The 17486-nt window shown below is 26.7% G+C and overlaps 1 protein-coding gene across 9 annotated transcripts; it reads right to left on the bottom strand.

The window, feature by feature from the left end:
- Nucleotides 1-967: 967 nt before the first annotated feature.
- Nucleotides 968-17160, bottom strand: LOC149881710 (polyadenylate-binding protein 5-like). 9 transcript variants are annotated; one of them, XM_090067543.1, is made up of 11 exons: nucleotides 16950-17140; nucleotides 14824-14920; nucleotides 10621-10835; nucleotides 7192-7291; nucleotides 6341-6437; nucleotides 4347-4415; nucleotides 4015-4241; nucleotides 3588-3687; nucleotides 2664-2896; nucleotides 1606-1711; nucleotides 968-1262 (listed from the first exon to the last, which is right to left on the bottom strand). In XM_090067543.1, the coding sequence occupies exons 3-11, from the start codon at nucleotides 10640-10642 to the stop codon at nucleotides 1113-1115; spliced, it is 1104 nt and encodes a 367-aa protein (XP_089923669.1). In that variant the 5' UTR covers nucleotides 10643-10835; nucleotides 14824-14920; nucleotides 16950-17140; the 3' UTR covers nucleotides 968-1112. The 9 variants fall into 9 exon arrangements, with proteins under 9 accessions (XP_089923669.1, XP_089923670.1, XP_089923665.1 ...); XM_090067544.1 differs by lacking the exon at nucleotides 16950-17140 and adding an exon at nucleotides 16535-16779; XM_090067539.1 differs by lacking the exon at nucleotides 7192-7291 and having other exon boundaries at nucleotides 16950-17160.
- Between the last annotated feature and the right edge of the window lie 326 nt (nucleotides 17161-17486).

Genomic DNA, 17486 nt, shown 5'->3' with positions numbered 1-17486 from the left:
TAAATGTTGACGTCATCATCATGTTGCATTAATTATTGGTAAACAGAATTCTAATCTACAAAATAAATCTCATCATAACTTATCATAATCTCATCATTTATCTCATCATAATTAATCTGAAGGACAATTGACTTCAGTTGCAGAAGCTTCATCTGGAGGTCAACAATCTGTTTTGTCGCAAACTGCTTCAACTCATGTCTCTTTTTATGTCGCTTACGTCATATATGATACATTTAAGCATATATTTATGTGTATTAAAAGTATAATTTGTGTTCAAATAACAACTTTTTCTTCAATATTTTCGCCGTCTTTTGTAATACTTCAGAACAATTCAACTTCAGTTAAGCAAATCAATATCTCGTTTATTTCGTAAATTTTCCATTTTGTTTTTGTTTTTAAAAAATACTTCAAAATAGACGTGAGTGAAGTATTACATAAAAAAATTTTTTACTTGAGATATCAACTTTAAGTTTTTTTTTTTGTTTCGTAAAACCTGATGAGCGCATTCGCGCAGTCAACCAAGCCTCTTACACTTCCTTTTTGTTGTAAAAAACGAGCATTTTGCTTCTCCTTTTTCTTTTTACAAAAATAGAGACAGTTCTAAGCAGGCGTTGTTAAATATAAGTAAAATATTAAATTATAGTATGTTATTATTAAAATTATTATATATAAAAATATAAAATATATACAAACTAAGGTCAAATATAAATTTCATTATATCGTATTTAAGTAATACGACACTTTCTCCTTTGTAAGAGAATGCGAAGAATTATGCCATCGAGTGACTTTAAAAAATCAAGATTATCACCATAATTTTTTAAAGCAAAATTTAATAAAATATAAAAAAAAAAAGCTTAAACAAAATTTCACTTATAAAAATCATAGCATTCATCTCAAAAATCATAATTTGAATTAGAGGCATAAATTTGACATAACTAACATAAAAAGATTGACCAAAGAAAAACAGTTTATTTTTAAATAAAAGAACTTCATGTAAATGTTTTCGACATTTGTAATGCGCAAGAATATTACAATTAAATGTTTGTGCACGTGTGTGTATATAGGCAGTCCTCATTTCTACTACATCGTGAATTTGCAAATAAAAAGATGTTTTACGTAAAGATTTTAAAATATTTGACGAACTCCGATCGGCAAATTGGACATTCCTTTATTCTAGTAGCACAATTCTCGCAGACACAAGTATGACCACACGGATCAAATACAATTCGGGTAGTTAGATGTTCATAACAAATGCAGCATTCCTAAAATAAGAAGATTGAACATTTTGAATTTAAATCTTAAACATAAGAAACTCATACAAATAATTACTGGTTTGATACCTTTTAAAGATAACAATTTTACACTGTCATCTAAATTCTAATTAAAAATTCTAATTTCCACTGACTTTTTATCTCTATGTTTTGACGATTGCAAAAGGTCGATGTTGGCGTTCATATTTCAAGCTAATTGCTTAACATAACATAATAAAGAATTTAGAAGTTAGAACTGAGGTTTTAAAAGGCGGAAAACAGTTTCAAACTTGCATGCATAATTCAAAAATCATGAATAATACACGTACGATGAGGTTGAAAAATAAAATAAAACCTTTTCAGTTGTTTCTTGGTGACTTGCAACTGGTGTACAAGCTTTTCTCTTTTGCTCATGCGCAACAGTGATTGTATTTTTAGGAAGCTTCATACCATTCATTACTCTAAATGATTTCAATTTCATTAAAATGTTACAAAAAAAAAAAAAAAAAACAACTAAAGGTTAACTTCAAAAAACTTTAAATTGGCTCAACTATGACATCAAATGAGAATGTCTCAATAACCTGCTCCATCTGAAGACATTTCTTCAAATCAACGATCAACTTTAGATTCTTCATTGAACAACAATTTTTTGAGATGAGAACAAAGACCAAGCACAACTTTTATAGTACGCAATTTATTGATAAGTAGCACGCGAAGTTTTAAGAATATTATGTAACTCAGAAACTTTCATTTTTTAATTAAAAAATGAAAAACTAAAAATTTTGCTGGAGGAAGAATATTTATTTTCAATCAATTATGATCAGGTGGTCATATGATACTTGCAAGTTTAGTAATTGGCAAACATCACATGAACACATTTAATGTTCTTTTTGATAACTTGGATACGCCAAAAAATATTTTTGCATATATTTGAGTATATAAATATATATCTATCTTTCCAGTAAATTAACAGTTTTTGATGCTGGAGCAATCTTTTCCAGCAACTTTAGCAATTTTACTTTCAGATTTCTTTTCTTTAATTGTATTTTCAAGTTTCCATTTGTGAAGTCTTGACGTGGAGCCATTTTTACTGAACTTGAAACAACAAATATACATTATCTCTATACATGCACAGCATACTTTTACTATTTCTGTTTGTTTTTTTACAAATATGATTTTATATGAATGACTGAATTTTAAAGATAATGGATGTAATGCTGGTGTCATGCTATAAATACTTCATCATAGGTATAAAAAATTCAAACCAAATTCAATTTAAAAAACTCAATTCGTTTAACTACAAAACCCTGTTTGCTTAAATGGTAATATTCAGGTGAAGTATTTACATCAGTAAAGAATAACCTAATGAAAATGTAGAGTGAAATAAATATAGTATAAAATTGCATGCCTTACCTGATTGCTTGGTTAGCCTCTTCCTCAGTTTCAAAGCATACATATCCATACCCTTTACTTTTTCCCCAATTATTTGTCATGACTTTAGCTGATATAATTTTTCCAAAGCTTTCAAACAAGCGCTTAAGTCCATCATCATCAATATCTTCATCTAAATTGCCTATATGTAAGTTGTTTTGTCTGTTTTCTGGTTTATTTAGGCTTGAAGTTGAAGCATGGAACTTTAACTTATTCTAAAATTTAACCATCAATAACTTTTAGTGGGTTTGAAACAAAAATATAATTTAGTAAATGTCAGTCATTATTCTTTTGTTTCCTTTAGTTTTTTAATCACAAATCTTTTTGCATTTTTGTTTTCAATGCATATACAATCTTTATGCTATGAACAATCATGAATAGAAAGTTTTGTTTTTTCCAGAGCTTTTAAACTACAATATCCTAAGAATGTTAGAGAAACAATACAATAAAGTTTTATATCTGCAGGTGTTGAGCACAACAAGCATATATTTTAAATATCTTTTATATTGCACAGAGCACAAAATCTATTTATCATATAAAGCATGTATTTAAAAACATTTTTAAAAAAGAAATTAAACATCGTTCTGGTTTCTCTTTGTTCACAGAAATTTGTTCACGGAGCTTCAAAATGATGGATATGTAAAATTTCCTTTACTATAACTTTTAGTATAAATTGCAAGTTCACTGAGTAAACTTATTCTCAGTCTTACACAACATATTTAAAATAAACACAATATTCTATCTTACACTACATAGAATCTGTAGAAGCCCATTTTATTCAGAGTCTGAAGAAGACATGATTTTTTGATCATGAAAAAATTTTCAAACACAAAACTGTTTAGTACTATAGATATTATCATATTCTCCTACAGAAGTTTTTACTTTATAGGAAAAAAATTTTCTTACATTAAAACTTGCAATAGATGATTCATTTTTCTTTTCAACTTTATTTTTATAAAAATCTACAAGGAGCTGTTTGGAATGATACTTAAATCCATTCATTGATCTAAAAAAAAAATCTTTCAGAAAAAAGTTTAATTTTTTTGCAGTTTGATCTTGTTTTATATTTTAGGTTCAAACTACAACTTCATTATTAAAAAAAAAAAAAAAAATAAAAAAATATTTCCTTTGTGAAATATTGACTCAAAATATACAATGATTTACTTATTCTTCACCATTTAGGTAATTATCTTAAAAACTGAACAAATTCATTAAAGACAAATATTTTTGGATTAATGCATTGAAGCAAAATTTGGATTTTTAGTTCTTAAATGTAAAAAACTCACTCATTAAAAAGCAACACATAATCAAATAAACTTGATATCAATTTTACCTGATGGCATTCCGAGCTTCTTCTTCTGTAGAAAAGGAAACAAAGCCACATCCTTTACTTTTACCATTTTTTTCTAGTATATTACAAGATGTTATAGTTCCATATCGAGTGAATAAACTGCGCAGTGTACTAGAATCAAGTTCCTCATCCAAATTTCCAACAAACAATTTAACTTGGGGTGATTTCTGCAATTCCGATGCCAAATTCATTTGAGAACTATATTTGTGCTGAATGAAAAAAAAGCAACAATAACTTTTATTTTTATAATGAAAAATCTAACAGAACAAAACTGCTGAAAATTTTAAACCATAACGAGAATTTTATGTTGCTACCAATTTTAAAAGATCTTGGGGTGATATCTGCGATTCTGATGCCAAATTCATTTGAGAACCATATTTGTACTGAATGAAAAAAAGTAATAATTTTCCATTTTTATAAAAAAAAGATCTAACTAACCAAAACTATTGAAAATTTAGAAATGATAATATATATATATATATATATATATATATATATATATATATATATATATATATATATATATATATATATATATATATATATATATATATATATATATATATATATAATATAATATATATAAATAGCTTAGTTGTTTTCAAAGAAGCAAAAATAAATTTCAGTTATGATTTAAGTTTATTGAGACATTTATTTTCATTTATTGTCATTTTACATATTTATATTCATTATCAAATGTTACAACAAATTATTAGAAACAGTTAATTTTCAAACTCCCTACCAATTTCAGTGAATTCAAAAACTTGTTGTTTAGTTGATGGATTTTTATTATTTCCAGGAAATTCTAGTATTTCCTGGAAATAATAAAAATCCTCAAAAATAATAAAAATCCTTTACCCTCAAGGGGTAGGAAAATTGAAAATTTACAGTTGAGTCTTTTGATTTAAGTAAATGCATCTATTTATAAAACCATTAATAATATTCAAGACTGAGCTATAATCCTTGTTTGCAAAGACACATGGTTGTCCATACAGACATCCTCATTAGATGGCAGTTTATAAAACATAAGTCAAAATATTTTCTAGAAAAGTCACTGTTCATTATAAAGATTAAAAAATTTTGATCAACTCTGGTGCAATCAACCAACAGTTCTAGCACTAATGAACTGTCACCAGGTTCTCTATATATTAAAGCAAGGCTAACTTTTACTCATCATTCTTTCTGCCTGAGATGAGTAAGCTTCAACCCAACCTGTTTTGATTTTAGTACAGCAAGAATTGAATTTTTCTTCCTCAGGTACATCAAGTCTCATCATACTCAGGGTTAAGGTTTTATTAAAAATGCTAACAGAAACATTAAGGCTATTTTGACAGCATAGTTTCCTGAAAATGAATAAGAACAAATGGGTAACAACAATTAAGCTTGTCCAAGAACAAATATAATTCAGTACAGCTATATTCAGTTTTCAGCTCATCTCTATTCAATTGTACTCAGTCCTACATGTACAAGAGCAGATATAAGTCAGTACAGAATGTAAAAAAGGTTTGCTGGCTTCTGTTATTGGTAGACCTTTTACTCTAATGATAAATCACAATTTAACTAAAGTATGTTAAAAGCATTATTATACTGATCCCTGTTTTAAGTGTTTAGCATATTTCTACAGCACCATCTGGGTTGTGATAATGACAATAACAGAGGAACAAATATTGATGAAATTCATGAAAATTTATTTTGATAGGACACTTCTTGATTCAAATAATTGATTATTAAAACTTAATTACTTAGCTTTTAATGTTTTAATTCATGTAAAATCTGACATTATATTGTTGATATATTATCTTATGGCATTACTTTATATTATTTTAGCATAATGTATTTCATTTATTGTATTGCTTTATGTTTTATTACTTTATTTTATATATTAATATGTTTTATATTTTTATTTAATTAAACATAAACATTTGAATAACAAAAGTTTATAAAGAATGTACCAAAACAGTACTGCATCAATAAATAAAAAGTTCTGTTTTGACAAAGTAACCACTTTTAAATACCCAGTTGATTTTAACTAACAACACAGAATCAAAATGCTTTAAAAAGTTGTTCAGTTAAAATTGGTATAATGAAATTTTATCTAGCGTTTCTTTTTTTTTTTTAAAGTTTACTAATAAAATATTAACATATATCAGACTTAAATATAGAGTTAAAATATACCCTTTGAAATTATTTGACATACCACATTTTTTTCTACTTTATCTTCGTACTTAACAAACAATATCAACAAATAAAACTGTTTATTAAGAAAACAACAACTAAAGAATCTAAAGAATTAGGAAAGCAAAACAACCTTAAAGTTAAATTGCTCTGTTTCCATCCTAGTGGTATTACTTTCCATGGACGCCACATATAACTTCTTGGAATGAAGCATATATCCATTCATAACTCTAGAGAATATTAAATTAAAAACTTGATCAACCAGAAATCTATCAATCAATCATAAACTCTTTGCAAAAAAAGTACATTATCTAGAATGCACAACCCAATATTACAGTAGTAGCATGTGTAGTAGCATGCATGACAACAAGAGGAGGATCACATCTAAACAGATGTGGTCCTCATTTAAAAACTCTTAACTTTGATAGTTGTCTCATTCTGTAAGAACTTGGTTGGTCTTAAGTGTTGATTTCTTTTTAACATTATTGATAAACCTATAGAGAATGTTTATGATTGGGTTTATAGCTGTTCTGATTACCTAGAAAAACTCAGTGAGCTACAGAATGTTTTTTTTTTCACTATTATTCTCTATAGATTTATCAATAACTTCAAAGTTTTCATCACAGCCATTAGTTGCCAGCAAGTAACTAATGACTATGATGAAAAAAAAGATCCACTTCATCCAAGATGATGTAGATACAAGTAGAATATCCACTTGAGTCAACACTGCAACATGATTGCAAGAATGTAAAAGCAAGTAGATCTAATAATAATAATAAAAGCATCTAATCCTCAGATCTACTTGTTTTTGATCATTAAAGTTTTTAATCTTTCCTTTTTTTTTTAAATAGAGTGTAATGATATTGAGGATATCAACTTAACTTTAGTCACACAAAGTTTATTTATAAATATACAGCAGATACAAAATTTAGTTTGAAAGGATCATTTACAAAATTAAAATGTAATACAGGGAAGTATCAATACTTGATGATAAGAATATTTTGGACAGGAACATATTGGATCAAAAGGACATTGTCAGAACATTGTAAGATGCTTCTATTCAAAGCCAGACAAGAGACATTGACTAAAAAAAAGAAAAAAAGAGAAAACTCAAAACTGTAATCTAATAATATCTCACAAAAAAAACCAACTGATGGCCTGAGAATTTCAAAAAAAACAGACTATCATTAACAAGAGTAATCAAAGAATTGCTGAATCAGGATCTGTCTAAATAGACAATTAAACAACCATTGTATTCATTTGGTTTAAGAACCTATAGTGCTTAAAAGTGAGCCCTTTATACAAAAGCAAAGGAGCTGGAGCCATGGAGCCACTAGTTCTAGCCAGAGCCAAGAAAAACTGGCTGCTATAGCTCTCAAAAAATTTTAAAAATGTAGAGATTTTTTTTTTAACAGACAAATTTAAGCAAAAATTTTAAATTTCTGATTTTTTTTGGTTGTTTTTTTTTAAATTTATTTTTAAAGTTTTTTAAAGTTTTTTAAAGTTCAATTTAATATTTGACTATTTGACATGCTTTAACATTTCTATTAATGGTATTAGTAGTTCAGAGTTGTGCCTTTAAAAAGTTTATACAACTTCCTTATTTAATCATTAATATTCTAAACTTCAAAGTATTTCTATTTGATCATACATAAAATCAGTGGCTCATCAGTAACTCACAACTCATTTATTAACAATAATATACAATCCTGGTAAAATCACTGCTATCATACAAACTGCAGAGTACAAACCTTTGCTTTTATACTATTGGAACTGCCTTGATCAGAAGAGATTAGAACTAACTCATGTTTTACTTGCAGTAAATGCTTTTTATCATGAAAATACAAACTTCTTGTTTACTGAAGATCACCATAATGACAGTTATTAAATAACAATGTGAACATTATCAAAAATGAATGAAAAAGAATGCTTTACCAGAAAATCATCCAGGAGCAAGAAGGTATCAAAAGAAAATCAGCAAATATTTTGGCAGTCAGTTCACCTGAAAAGTGAGACACATCATCAGATGACAGACAGAAAGAATATACAAACTTTGATAGCTTTTTCAAAAAGATTACTAGCACAATCTCCAATACAGAATTCAAGAAAAGAGATTGTTATAAATAGATCTTCAAAATGGTGCTTCTTATCTATTTTTTAAATAAAGCAATCATTTCAAAAACATTCTTTACTTCAGGTGGAAGTTATTGATAACATGACTAGATGGTTGAGCACATTTAAATGCTTGAGTGTCTCCTAGAACTGCAAGGGTTGTTAAAGAATTAGGGGGGAGGGGGATATTTTAAAGGTTACTTAGGAGTCCAAAGGTATCAGTCAAAACAAATGAAGGAACTCAAAATTATCCTGGAGAAACATGCTATTGCAAAAATTCTCTTTTTAGGACACCAAGACACTTTGTAGAAAAGGATGGGATACAGGTCAAATTTTTTTGATATTGAATATCTATATAAAAAGGTTCAAATACCAGTTTTTCTGTATTTTAATTGCTGTTTTTTCAATCATTATTTTTAAACATTTTTATACTATATTTACTTTTCTCAACTATTAATTAACAAGAAAATGTTAAACTAACTCAAATTTACATTTATATAGAGGTAAAAAGATTGCTATATGCATTTCACATTGCACTGTAATTAAAATTATAAATATAATAGATTGCATTTTGGATTTGGTTGACAATACAAAGACTTAACATTAATTAGTTGTTTTTTCCTATATTTTATTCTCTTTTATATGTAAGAAAAAACCAAATATAAAAATGAAAACTGTAGGTTACTTTCTTACTTTTATCAAAGACATAACAAAAGATGAATATTACAATTATAACTAGGTTTAACTCATCATATATTTTTTCATTAAATTCATTAAAAGTCCTAAGAAGTACATCAATTATTATTCTTTTTTAAAAAAATTGTAAATATGGCCTTCTTTAGTTGAATCCATTAAAAGCTTTTTCATTCTTATGCCCTAGCTTCTACCATTTTAATTTTTTGGTTATACTGTAAGAAGAAACATGAAAACATCTTTTCATTCCTATTTAGTAAAATGTATTTAAATGGTAAAAACCTTTTAATCAATATTATTTTTGTAATATTTATTTAGAAAATCATTGGTAATTTAAATAAACTGATTTTAGTTACAAAAATATATTTCAATTTTATATATACATACATACAGCTAGATAATAATATATATAATAAATATATATATATATATATATATATATATATATATATATATATATATATATATATATATATATATATATATATATATATATATATATATACATACATACATATATATATACATACATACAGCTAGAGAGATTAGTATCCAAACAAAAAAATTGTGAATTATAAATTTTAGCAAGTAATTTCAGAAAAATAATAAGTTTTTAAAGAAAACTTTTAAGATTATTCTGAAAGCAAATTTAATCAAGATTTTAGATAACAAAAATAAAATTATATTAATTAACTTTCTTTGCCCAAAAGTTATCCCCACACCATAGCATTGCCTCCATAAAAGTTTGCTGTTCCTCAATTGCAACTGTGCTTGAATGCTTTGCCTTCCTTTCTCTATACTTTTTGAGCTCCATCAGACTTCAAAAGATTAGATTTTGATTTATCAACTCACAAAACTTTATTCCAAAGTGATAACAAGATGTCTACATAATGCTATGCAAATGCTAACCAATATGAAAACATACTGCTATCATTTTGGAAGAAAGTTTTCACTTTCAAGGGGCTTTTGAAAGGAATAGTTTCTTGCTTTAAATTCATTCACGTTTCTTTTCAAGAAAGTTTGACGCATTTGGTGCTGATAAAAATCAGTTTTCCTGCACAATCTTTACAATTTTTCAATCAATTTTGGGTGTCATTTTGCTCTTTGCTCATGATCTTTTTAACCAAGTCCCTAAGGGTTCCTAATGCCATTCCAGTCACTTCTTGTATCAACTAATTTGTCAACAACTAATTTGTGCTAAGCTTGCAACCATTCCTTGGTTTAAACTCCCATTTTTGATGGTTTCAATGATAAATTAAATAGCTTTAAAAAATATCAGTTTAATATTAGGGGTTACTCATTATTTGATAATAAAATAACTTGAAGTATTGCTCAAAAATCCTTTTTTAGTTATTACTTAGAAAACATTGTTTATGTTTGAATAAGTAAAATTTCATAAACCAATCAATCATGCCAAGAGTTTTATTTAACTTAAAATCCAATCTGCCTTATCATTAAAAAGCAATAAACATTCATTAAATTTATCCAAGTGTGATAAATGGGAATGCTAAATCACTGTTTTTATAACAAACACCCATACAAAGTTGATGTAAAAATCAACAAGGTAAGCAAGAAATGATTTTTTTAACTAAAGATATCAGTATTTACCTGATAGCTGAATTAGCTTCATATTCAGTTGAAAAACAAACTAATCCACACCCCATACTATGGCCGTTTCTTGATTTTTTAACCTCTGATGATATTATATTTCCAAAGCGTTTGAATAAATAATGCAAATTGTCATCATCAACTTTTTCACTTAAATTCTTGACAATAATTTTATTTGATGAACTCTTGTGAATTTCCGACTTTTGAAATGGGAGCTATAGAAAAGTAAATGTATTATATTCTGAAAAAAAAAGTAAATGTATTATATTCTGAAGTGAAGAAAACTAGATATGTTTCATATGCATTAAGCTAAATAATAATAAAAAGTTCTATAATAATAAAAAGGACGATATATATATTCAAGAAAGTTAAAAAGTCATTAAAATTTTTTCTAACATGCAAAGGATGTACCAAATTGAATATTAAAAATCAGCAAAGCATTGACCTTTCCATGATTAGAACTAAACTCAAAGACATTTTCCAAGATACTTAAAGAGTCTTGGTAATGTCTGGGTGCAGGGGATAACTTATTTCTTCATGAAGGACAAAGAAACACATTATCTCTCAGTGTTTCAGTAAAAAAAACGTTTGATAAATCAAAGTAATTAAGTTCAAACACTTAGTATCTGTATGGTACTTTGACTGGTTTCTTCAGACATCTTCAATAGGGCAATTGGTTTTCATTAATGTTTGTCTGCAATTTGACTCCAATGAGTATATTTCAATCCTAGAAAACTGTGTCAAGCCTTTGATAGTTGGCTTATACACTCTAGAGCCAAAGTTGTATTCCAGCAGGACAGAGTTTCTGCTCACACTTTAAAGTAGTCTTCAAATTGGTTCCAGAATAACCTGCCAATATATTGGTCAAAAGAGCATTAGCCACACAACTCACCAGATATCTCATTCTTAGATTGCTCTTCAAGTTTCCCAAACATAACTTTAGTAATACAATTTGGTCCAAATGAACCCTGTAGACAGGAAACTAAGACTTGGGTTCCTGCTTTAGGTTTTCTAAACCAGTCAGTAGTGTCAGCATCTGAAAAGGCATCATATTTGCAGATTTCTGATTTCTTATCTGAATTTGGTTCTCACCTTTTGATTAATTGAATGCTATCCTTTGCATTGAATTTTATTTTTAACTGTAAGTCTTGACAATATTTGAAGCCACCTGTTTCACAACTGACTTTTACAACAATTATGAGGTTTTTCTATATATAAATATACATACATATATATTAATTTTGAAGCACACTGTAAGTATTATTAACTTAATGATACTTACAGTATGCTTCAAAATTATTCAAATGGACAGTATGCACTTACATATGGTTTTAAAATTGGATATGTATCTTTTGGTAGAGCATTAAGTGCAGTGCAGAACTTATTTTAAATGACAATTATAAAAACATTGTTGCAAAGCTTCAGCGCAGTATTTTAAAATTAAATTACATGATTCATTTTTCAAAATAAATCACATAATTAAATATTGGTGAAAAAATTCATTCAGGAAAATTTTGTATTTAAAGTAAATGTTAACTTAAATTTAAGCACCCATTATCCAAGATGAAGATAAAATAGGAAACTTCAAAAAATTCAGTGTATAGCATCATAAAAAATTATAAGAAAATTTTCATCAATCTTGAAGAAAGACAAATACTAAAAAAAATAATAATAGATCCCTCAATAAGAACATTAAAATCCAAACTGAAATCAAAAATGAATTTTGAATATTATTAAGTATAATGTTTAGAATTGCAAGAATACCAAAAAAGTAAATTTTAAAGAATTTTTATGCTGTAGAGAAACCATACATCAGCGAGAATAATCAGAAAAAACAGTTGAAGTTTCCAAAGGACCATGTTAATAAGCCAGAACTTTTATGGACAAATGTCCTATGGTCAGATGAGTCTAAGTTCCATTTTGATCTGATGGCAATCTTGATCTGACCTGTAAGTATGGAAAAGAAAGGAGAAGCTCTGAAGTTAAAAAACCTAAACTCTGTGGTAAAACACAGTGATAGAGCAGTTATGGCCAGGGGTTCCATGCCTTAAACTGGGTCTTGGTATCTTTGTGTTTATCAACAAAAAGTATATCTTGGGATTTTGCAAAGAAACCTATAATATTCAGCAAAAAAATTGGGACTATGAAAACAAATCATCTTTTAACAGAATAATGATCTAAAACATACTGCAGTGATCATTAAAAAATAATATACGAAAAAAAATAACTATTGTAAAAAAAATAATAAACAGACTTGACAGGCCACCTCAATCTCCCAATTTGAATCCTATTGATCATTGTTGGGATTCTATTAAACACTAAAAAAATTTCAAAGAATAAAGATGACCTCAAAAGGGGAATTTCAGAAGCCTGTGACAAAATGAATTCTGAAGTCACCAGGAACTTAATAAAACGCAATGAACAACCAAATTTTCTTGCTAAGGATTTCCCAAAATTTTTTATTAACAAGTTTATGCAAACAATTTTGTCCTGTTTGTTTAAGCTAAATCTTTAACATGTAAAAATAAAAATATAAAATCATGATTAATTTTGGTATATAATTTGAACTGCTACTAGTATATTAATAATTTATGATAGAAGCTAACTCTGACTAACTCTTACTTACTTTTGTTACTTTGACTAACTCTCACTAACACTTGCTACTCTGACTAAATCTCACTAATACTTGCTCCTCTGACTAACTTACTAACTAATATATTCATATTTTATGATTATACTAACTCTGTAAGTATTATTATTTTAATTATAATGATATTACTAATACTATAATACTATTAATAATATTATAATATAATTATACAATACTATAATATAATATATATATAATAATATATATAAACTAATAATATAATATATATATTATAAATAATATTATAATGTCATAATATTATAATGTCATAATATTATAATATTAATATATAATATTAATATATAATATTATTATATTATATAATGTAATAACATCAATAATATCATTTGTAATAATATCACTAATGATAACGATTACTTTACTGATAATTACTTTAATGATAATTACTTTAATGATAATGATAGAAGTGAACTCTTACTAACTCATTTCCTTTTCTAACTAAAAAAAAAAAAAAAAACTCTACAAATCACAAAAAAAAAAAAAAAAAAAACTCTACAAATTATATTTGAAATTATACCCTTTGTACTTCAAGAAAATATTGTTTGATTTTTTTTCCAAAATGAAAAGATAATGCCCAATAATTGTAGGGCAAATACAAAGTTCCTTCTTTGTACTCAGGCTATATATATATACATTTTAATATCTCAATCATTTAACTACTTGCTTTCTGTAGAGTTTACACCTTTATAATCAAAATAAAATCAACAGAGCATTTTACTGTCTGTTATTTTCAAAATACTAATGAGATGCTTATGAGAAATTAATGTACTTCATTGTTTGTATTACCATTTTTTTAAGATTGCATTATATCATTGCATAGTAATTTTTACATTAATAACAGATATTGAGAAAATTAAATAATTGTAGTCTGATTCAGATTTATGATCAAAATGTTAACTACTAAAAAAGCAGATAGTATTCAAGAAATATCATTTGCTTTATGAGGAAATCTTTTTTTGTATTTTCATTTTTTCAATTTGGAGACAAGTGTTAAAGAAATGAACAGTGAAAAAGAAAGAATGTTGCTTATGTTTAATTTTATGGACTGGTCATTTCATTTGCTACATTTAAAGCCATTTGTGTTCCTGCGCAATCATTTAGATAAAGGAATACATCTGATATGATCAAAATCTCATGTTTACATAATTTCAAAAGGCTCATAGAATGAAATTAGCATTGAAGCCTAAGAGAAATTAAGGGGAGAATGTCACTTTTATGTAAAGCAACAGTTAATACAAAAACAGGACTGTTTGAAGTACAGAACATTTAAAAGAATAAAGTTTTTCCAACTTCACTCCATTTTAAATTATTTTTCAACATAATCAAAACTCTTAGGAAGCTATAAATTTATGAAGTGAAATGTGTACTAAAATTCTTTGATTGAGAAAACCCAATATTTAGATATTATTTTGAGCAACTGTATATTGATTGATGCATAAAACGGTGAAATTTATGAATTAAACTCACCTTTCACATTTAATGTAAGAGGACCTTTTTTTGCTGATAACAATAAAGTAGTAAAAAGCACTTACTTTGTCATCATACAACTGCTTATTCTTTCTTAATTCCTTTGGTTCATGATATGAAACATAAAGTTGCTTTGTACCCATCATGTAACCATTCATTTCTCTAAATGGAAAGAACTTTGTTTTATTTTCTACTTTGATAATTACTAATTATATAATGGCAACAATTTACTGAATTTTGGTGCACTTATCATAAATAAATAAACATTTCATCTTTTAATAAAAGCAGTGCAACTGCAAAAACTTTTTTAATGCGGCTCAAGACTAATTTCATGTGTTACTGAGTTCATTTGTTACTTTATTTATGTGTCACTTCATTTATGTGCCACCTCACAAAAACATGAAACCTCACAAAATGACAAACACATAAAAAGTTTTATATAACTTTTTGAAAGAGTAAAATACAAATTGCTTTGGTTAGATAATTCTGTCAGTAGATAATTCTCAATTATTTGCAGAGAGTGAGACTAGTATCACACAAGCTAATTCTTAACTTATTCTTGATTTAAAAAAAAAAAACAATTTCTTTTAAGAATTGTAATGATGTATTTAGAGCTTTTGTTTACAAACCAATGGATTTGGAAGGACAACCTGTATAGTTTAGCATGTTATGCCACCAAGGAGCAATTTTGCCAAATGTCAAAGGAACTCAAACTTGTTGCTAATGTTTAGAGGATTCATGAATCGTACTTTTTGCAAAACTTACAGATTGTCAATGCATATAAGAAAAATCTTTTTTGTTCCTCCTTCAATACTTTCAAAGTTAAAACTATAGTAATTAAAAAAACAATTAGGAATTCCTATAGAGCAAAAATTACAATCTTCCTGAGATGATTGTAAACTTTTGTTGCATGTATCAAAGCTCTCCAATAGATCATTCCAGAAAACTGTCATATGAAATGACACCAATATCTAATAGAAAATGTGAGTAAATTTGTTAGAAATAGATAAGCCAGGTTTGGAGTCAGCACCTAATTTAACTAATAAGTTTATCATACCTGTAAAGCAATTTATCATACCTGAATGGCAAGTTTGAAATCAGTGGCATTGATATTAGAGTTTTAGCATTTAAAATGTAATCTAAATTTAAGATTTAAAGATTTGCACTCTTGTGACTGATTAAAGAAATTTTAGCCACAAAAATATTCACATCGAATTGTCAATTCCAGTGGCCTTAATAAGTTCTAAACAAATCTATGACTTTGATGACTTTGACTTTAAATAAAACTTTCTTATTTTATATTGGTGTATGTGGCAAAAAAATAAACTTTATCTTATTTGATGAGTGAGAATTTAGTGTTTTTGTATCACAGAAAAAGACACTAAAAAGAGTTTAATAGTTATTTCTGATGGAAACATCCTAATTATTTTTTGGTTTCATGAACAGTTAGAAAAATACTTTTTAAAAAATCACCAAGTTTGTTTAAAAGAAATATAAATTTCCATCAGTTACTTTTGATTCAGAAAAATTTTTAAAAACACTTTTCTTAATAATTTTTTCTAAAAAAATTACCATAAATTTAAATTACATTTAAGTAAATTTTTGTAATTAACATATTCTGGACAGCTTCACTTCTGATGTGCAATGCATTGCACAGCACTAAAATCTTTCTCTTTCCATAACCACTATAAAATATTCAAAAGTTCTTAAATTCATTAGAGAATTTATAACACTCAAGATATTTGTGAAAAAGTGACACAGAATTAAATAAATTACATTAAGATTTACGGTCCAGAAGTTGACAGTACAAGAATTGAAGCCATCAGCTGATTGAAATTTATTGAGCCCTTGTAAAGATGCAAAAACTATTGAATTTTAAAATTTTGGTTTAAATTGAAACTGGATGCTTTCAAATTTGATTCCTTTATTATGAGTTGATGACTTGAAAACATCTTGCCTGATAAATTTCTACCAATTACTCCTTTTCTCTTTTTTCTTTTTTTTTTAAACAACTAAAAAAAAGTTTAGACATTCATTTTCTTTGCATTGATCTTATCAAGCAAATGTAAGAATACAATTAATAATACAATTTAAATAAAATCACTCAACAACTAACACATTCATTAGCATTAATTATATTTACTCAAAAATAGTTTTCCCCCAAATTAGGAACAAATATTGCTAAACAAACCTTAATGCAGTCTCTGCTTGCTTTTCAGTCTCAAAACAAACAAATCCATAGCCTTTGCAAAGTCCTGAGTCATTTTTGGGTACTTTTACAGAAGTTATTTTTCCATATCCAGAAAATAAAAACTTTAAATCCTCATCATCAAGATTTACAAAGTTCTTCACATACAAGTTGTTTTTTGACATTTTAAATCTGCGTATGAAACAATTTAAATGTGTGTGTGTGTATATATATATATATATATATATATATATATATATATATATATATATATATATATATATATATATATATATGCTGTTTTTATTTGATTTATTGTGGCCCATAAACAAATTTTATTTGATTAAATTAGTGGGTGTGCAGTAAAACTTACATCACGTGATCGCAATATTTGTTAACGTCATGCGATATTTCTGGGAAAAAGCAGTTGGAATGAAATTTCTCCGAAGTTTATTGATGGGATGGAATAAAATTTTAGGATGTCGAAAAGATTAAACTGGGGTAATCTAAACGGTTTGACTTCAAATTGAAATATTTTTT

The sequence above is a fragment of the Hydra viridissima genome, unplaced genomic scaffold (assembly GCF_058129835.1).
Source record: "Hydra viridissima isolate aposymbiotic clone 2 unplaced genomic scaffold, HvirCarnegie_v1 scaffold_11, whole genome shotgun sequence".
Classification (NCBI taxonomy): Eukaryota; Metazoa; Cnidaria; class Hydrozoa; order Anthoathecata; family Hydridae; genus Hydra; species Hydra viridissima.
Note: the sequence above shows the minus strand (reverse complement) of the source record. Positions and strands in the feature narration are given on the sequence as shown.

Excerpts from the sequence above, each read along its gene's own strand:
- LOC149881710 (XM_090067539.1), bottom strand. The coding sequence starts at position 17,131 with ATGTCAAAAAACAACTTGTATGTGAAGAACTTTGTAAATCTTGATGAT. Across the intron at positions 4,242-4,346 it reads CCCAAGATCTTTTAAAATTG|CACAAATATAGTTCTCAAAT; the intron begins GTAGCAACATAA and ends TTTTTCATTCAG. Across the intron at positions 1,712-2,663 it reads GAGGCTAACCAAGCAATCAG|AGTAATGAATGGTATGAAGC; the intron begins GTAAGGCATGCA and ends GAAATCATTTAG.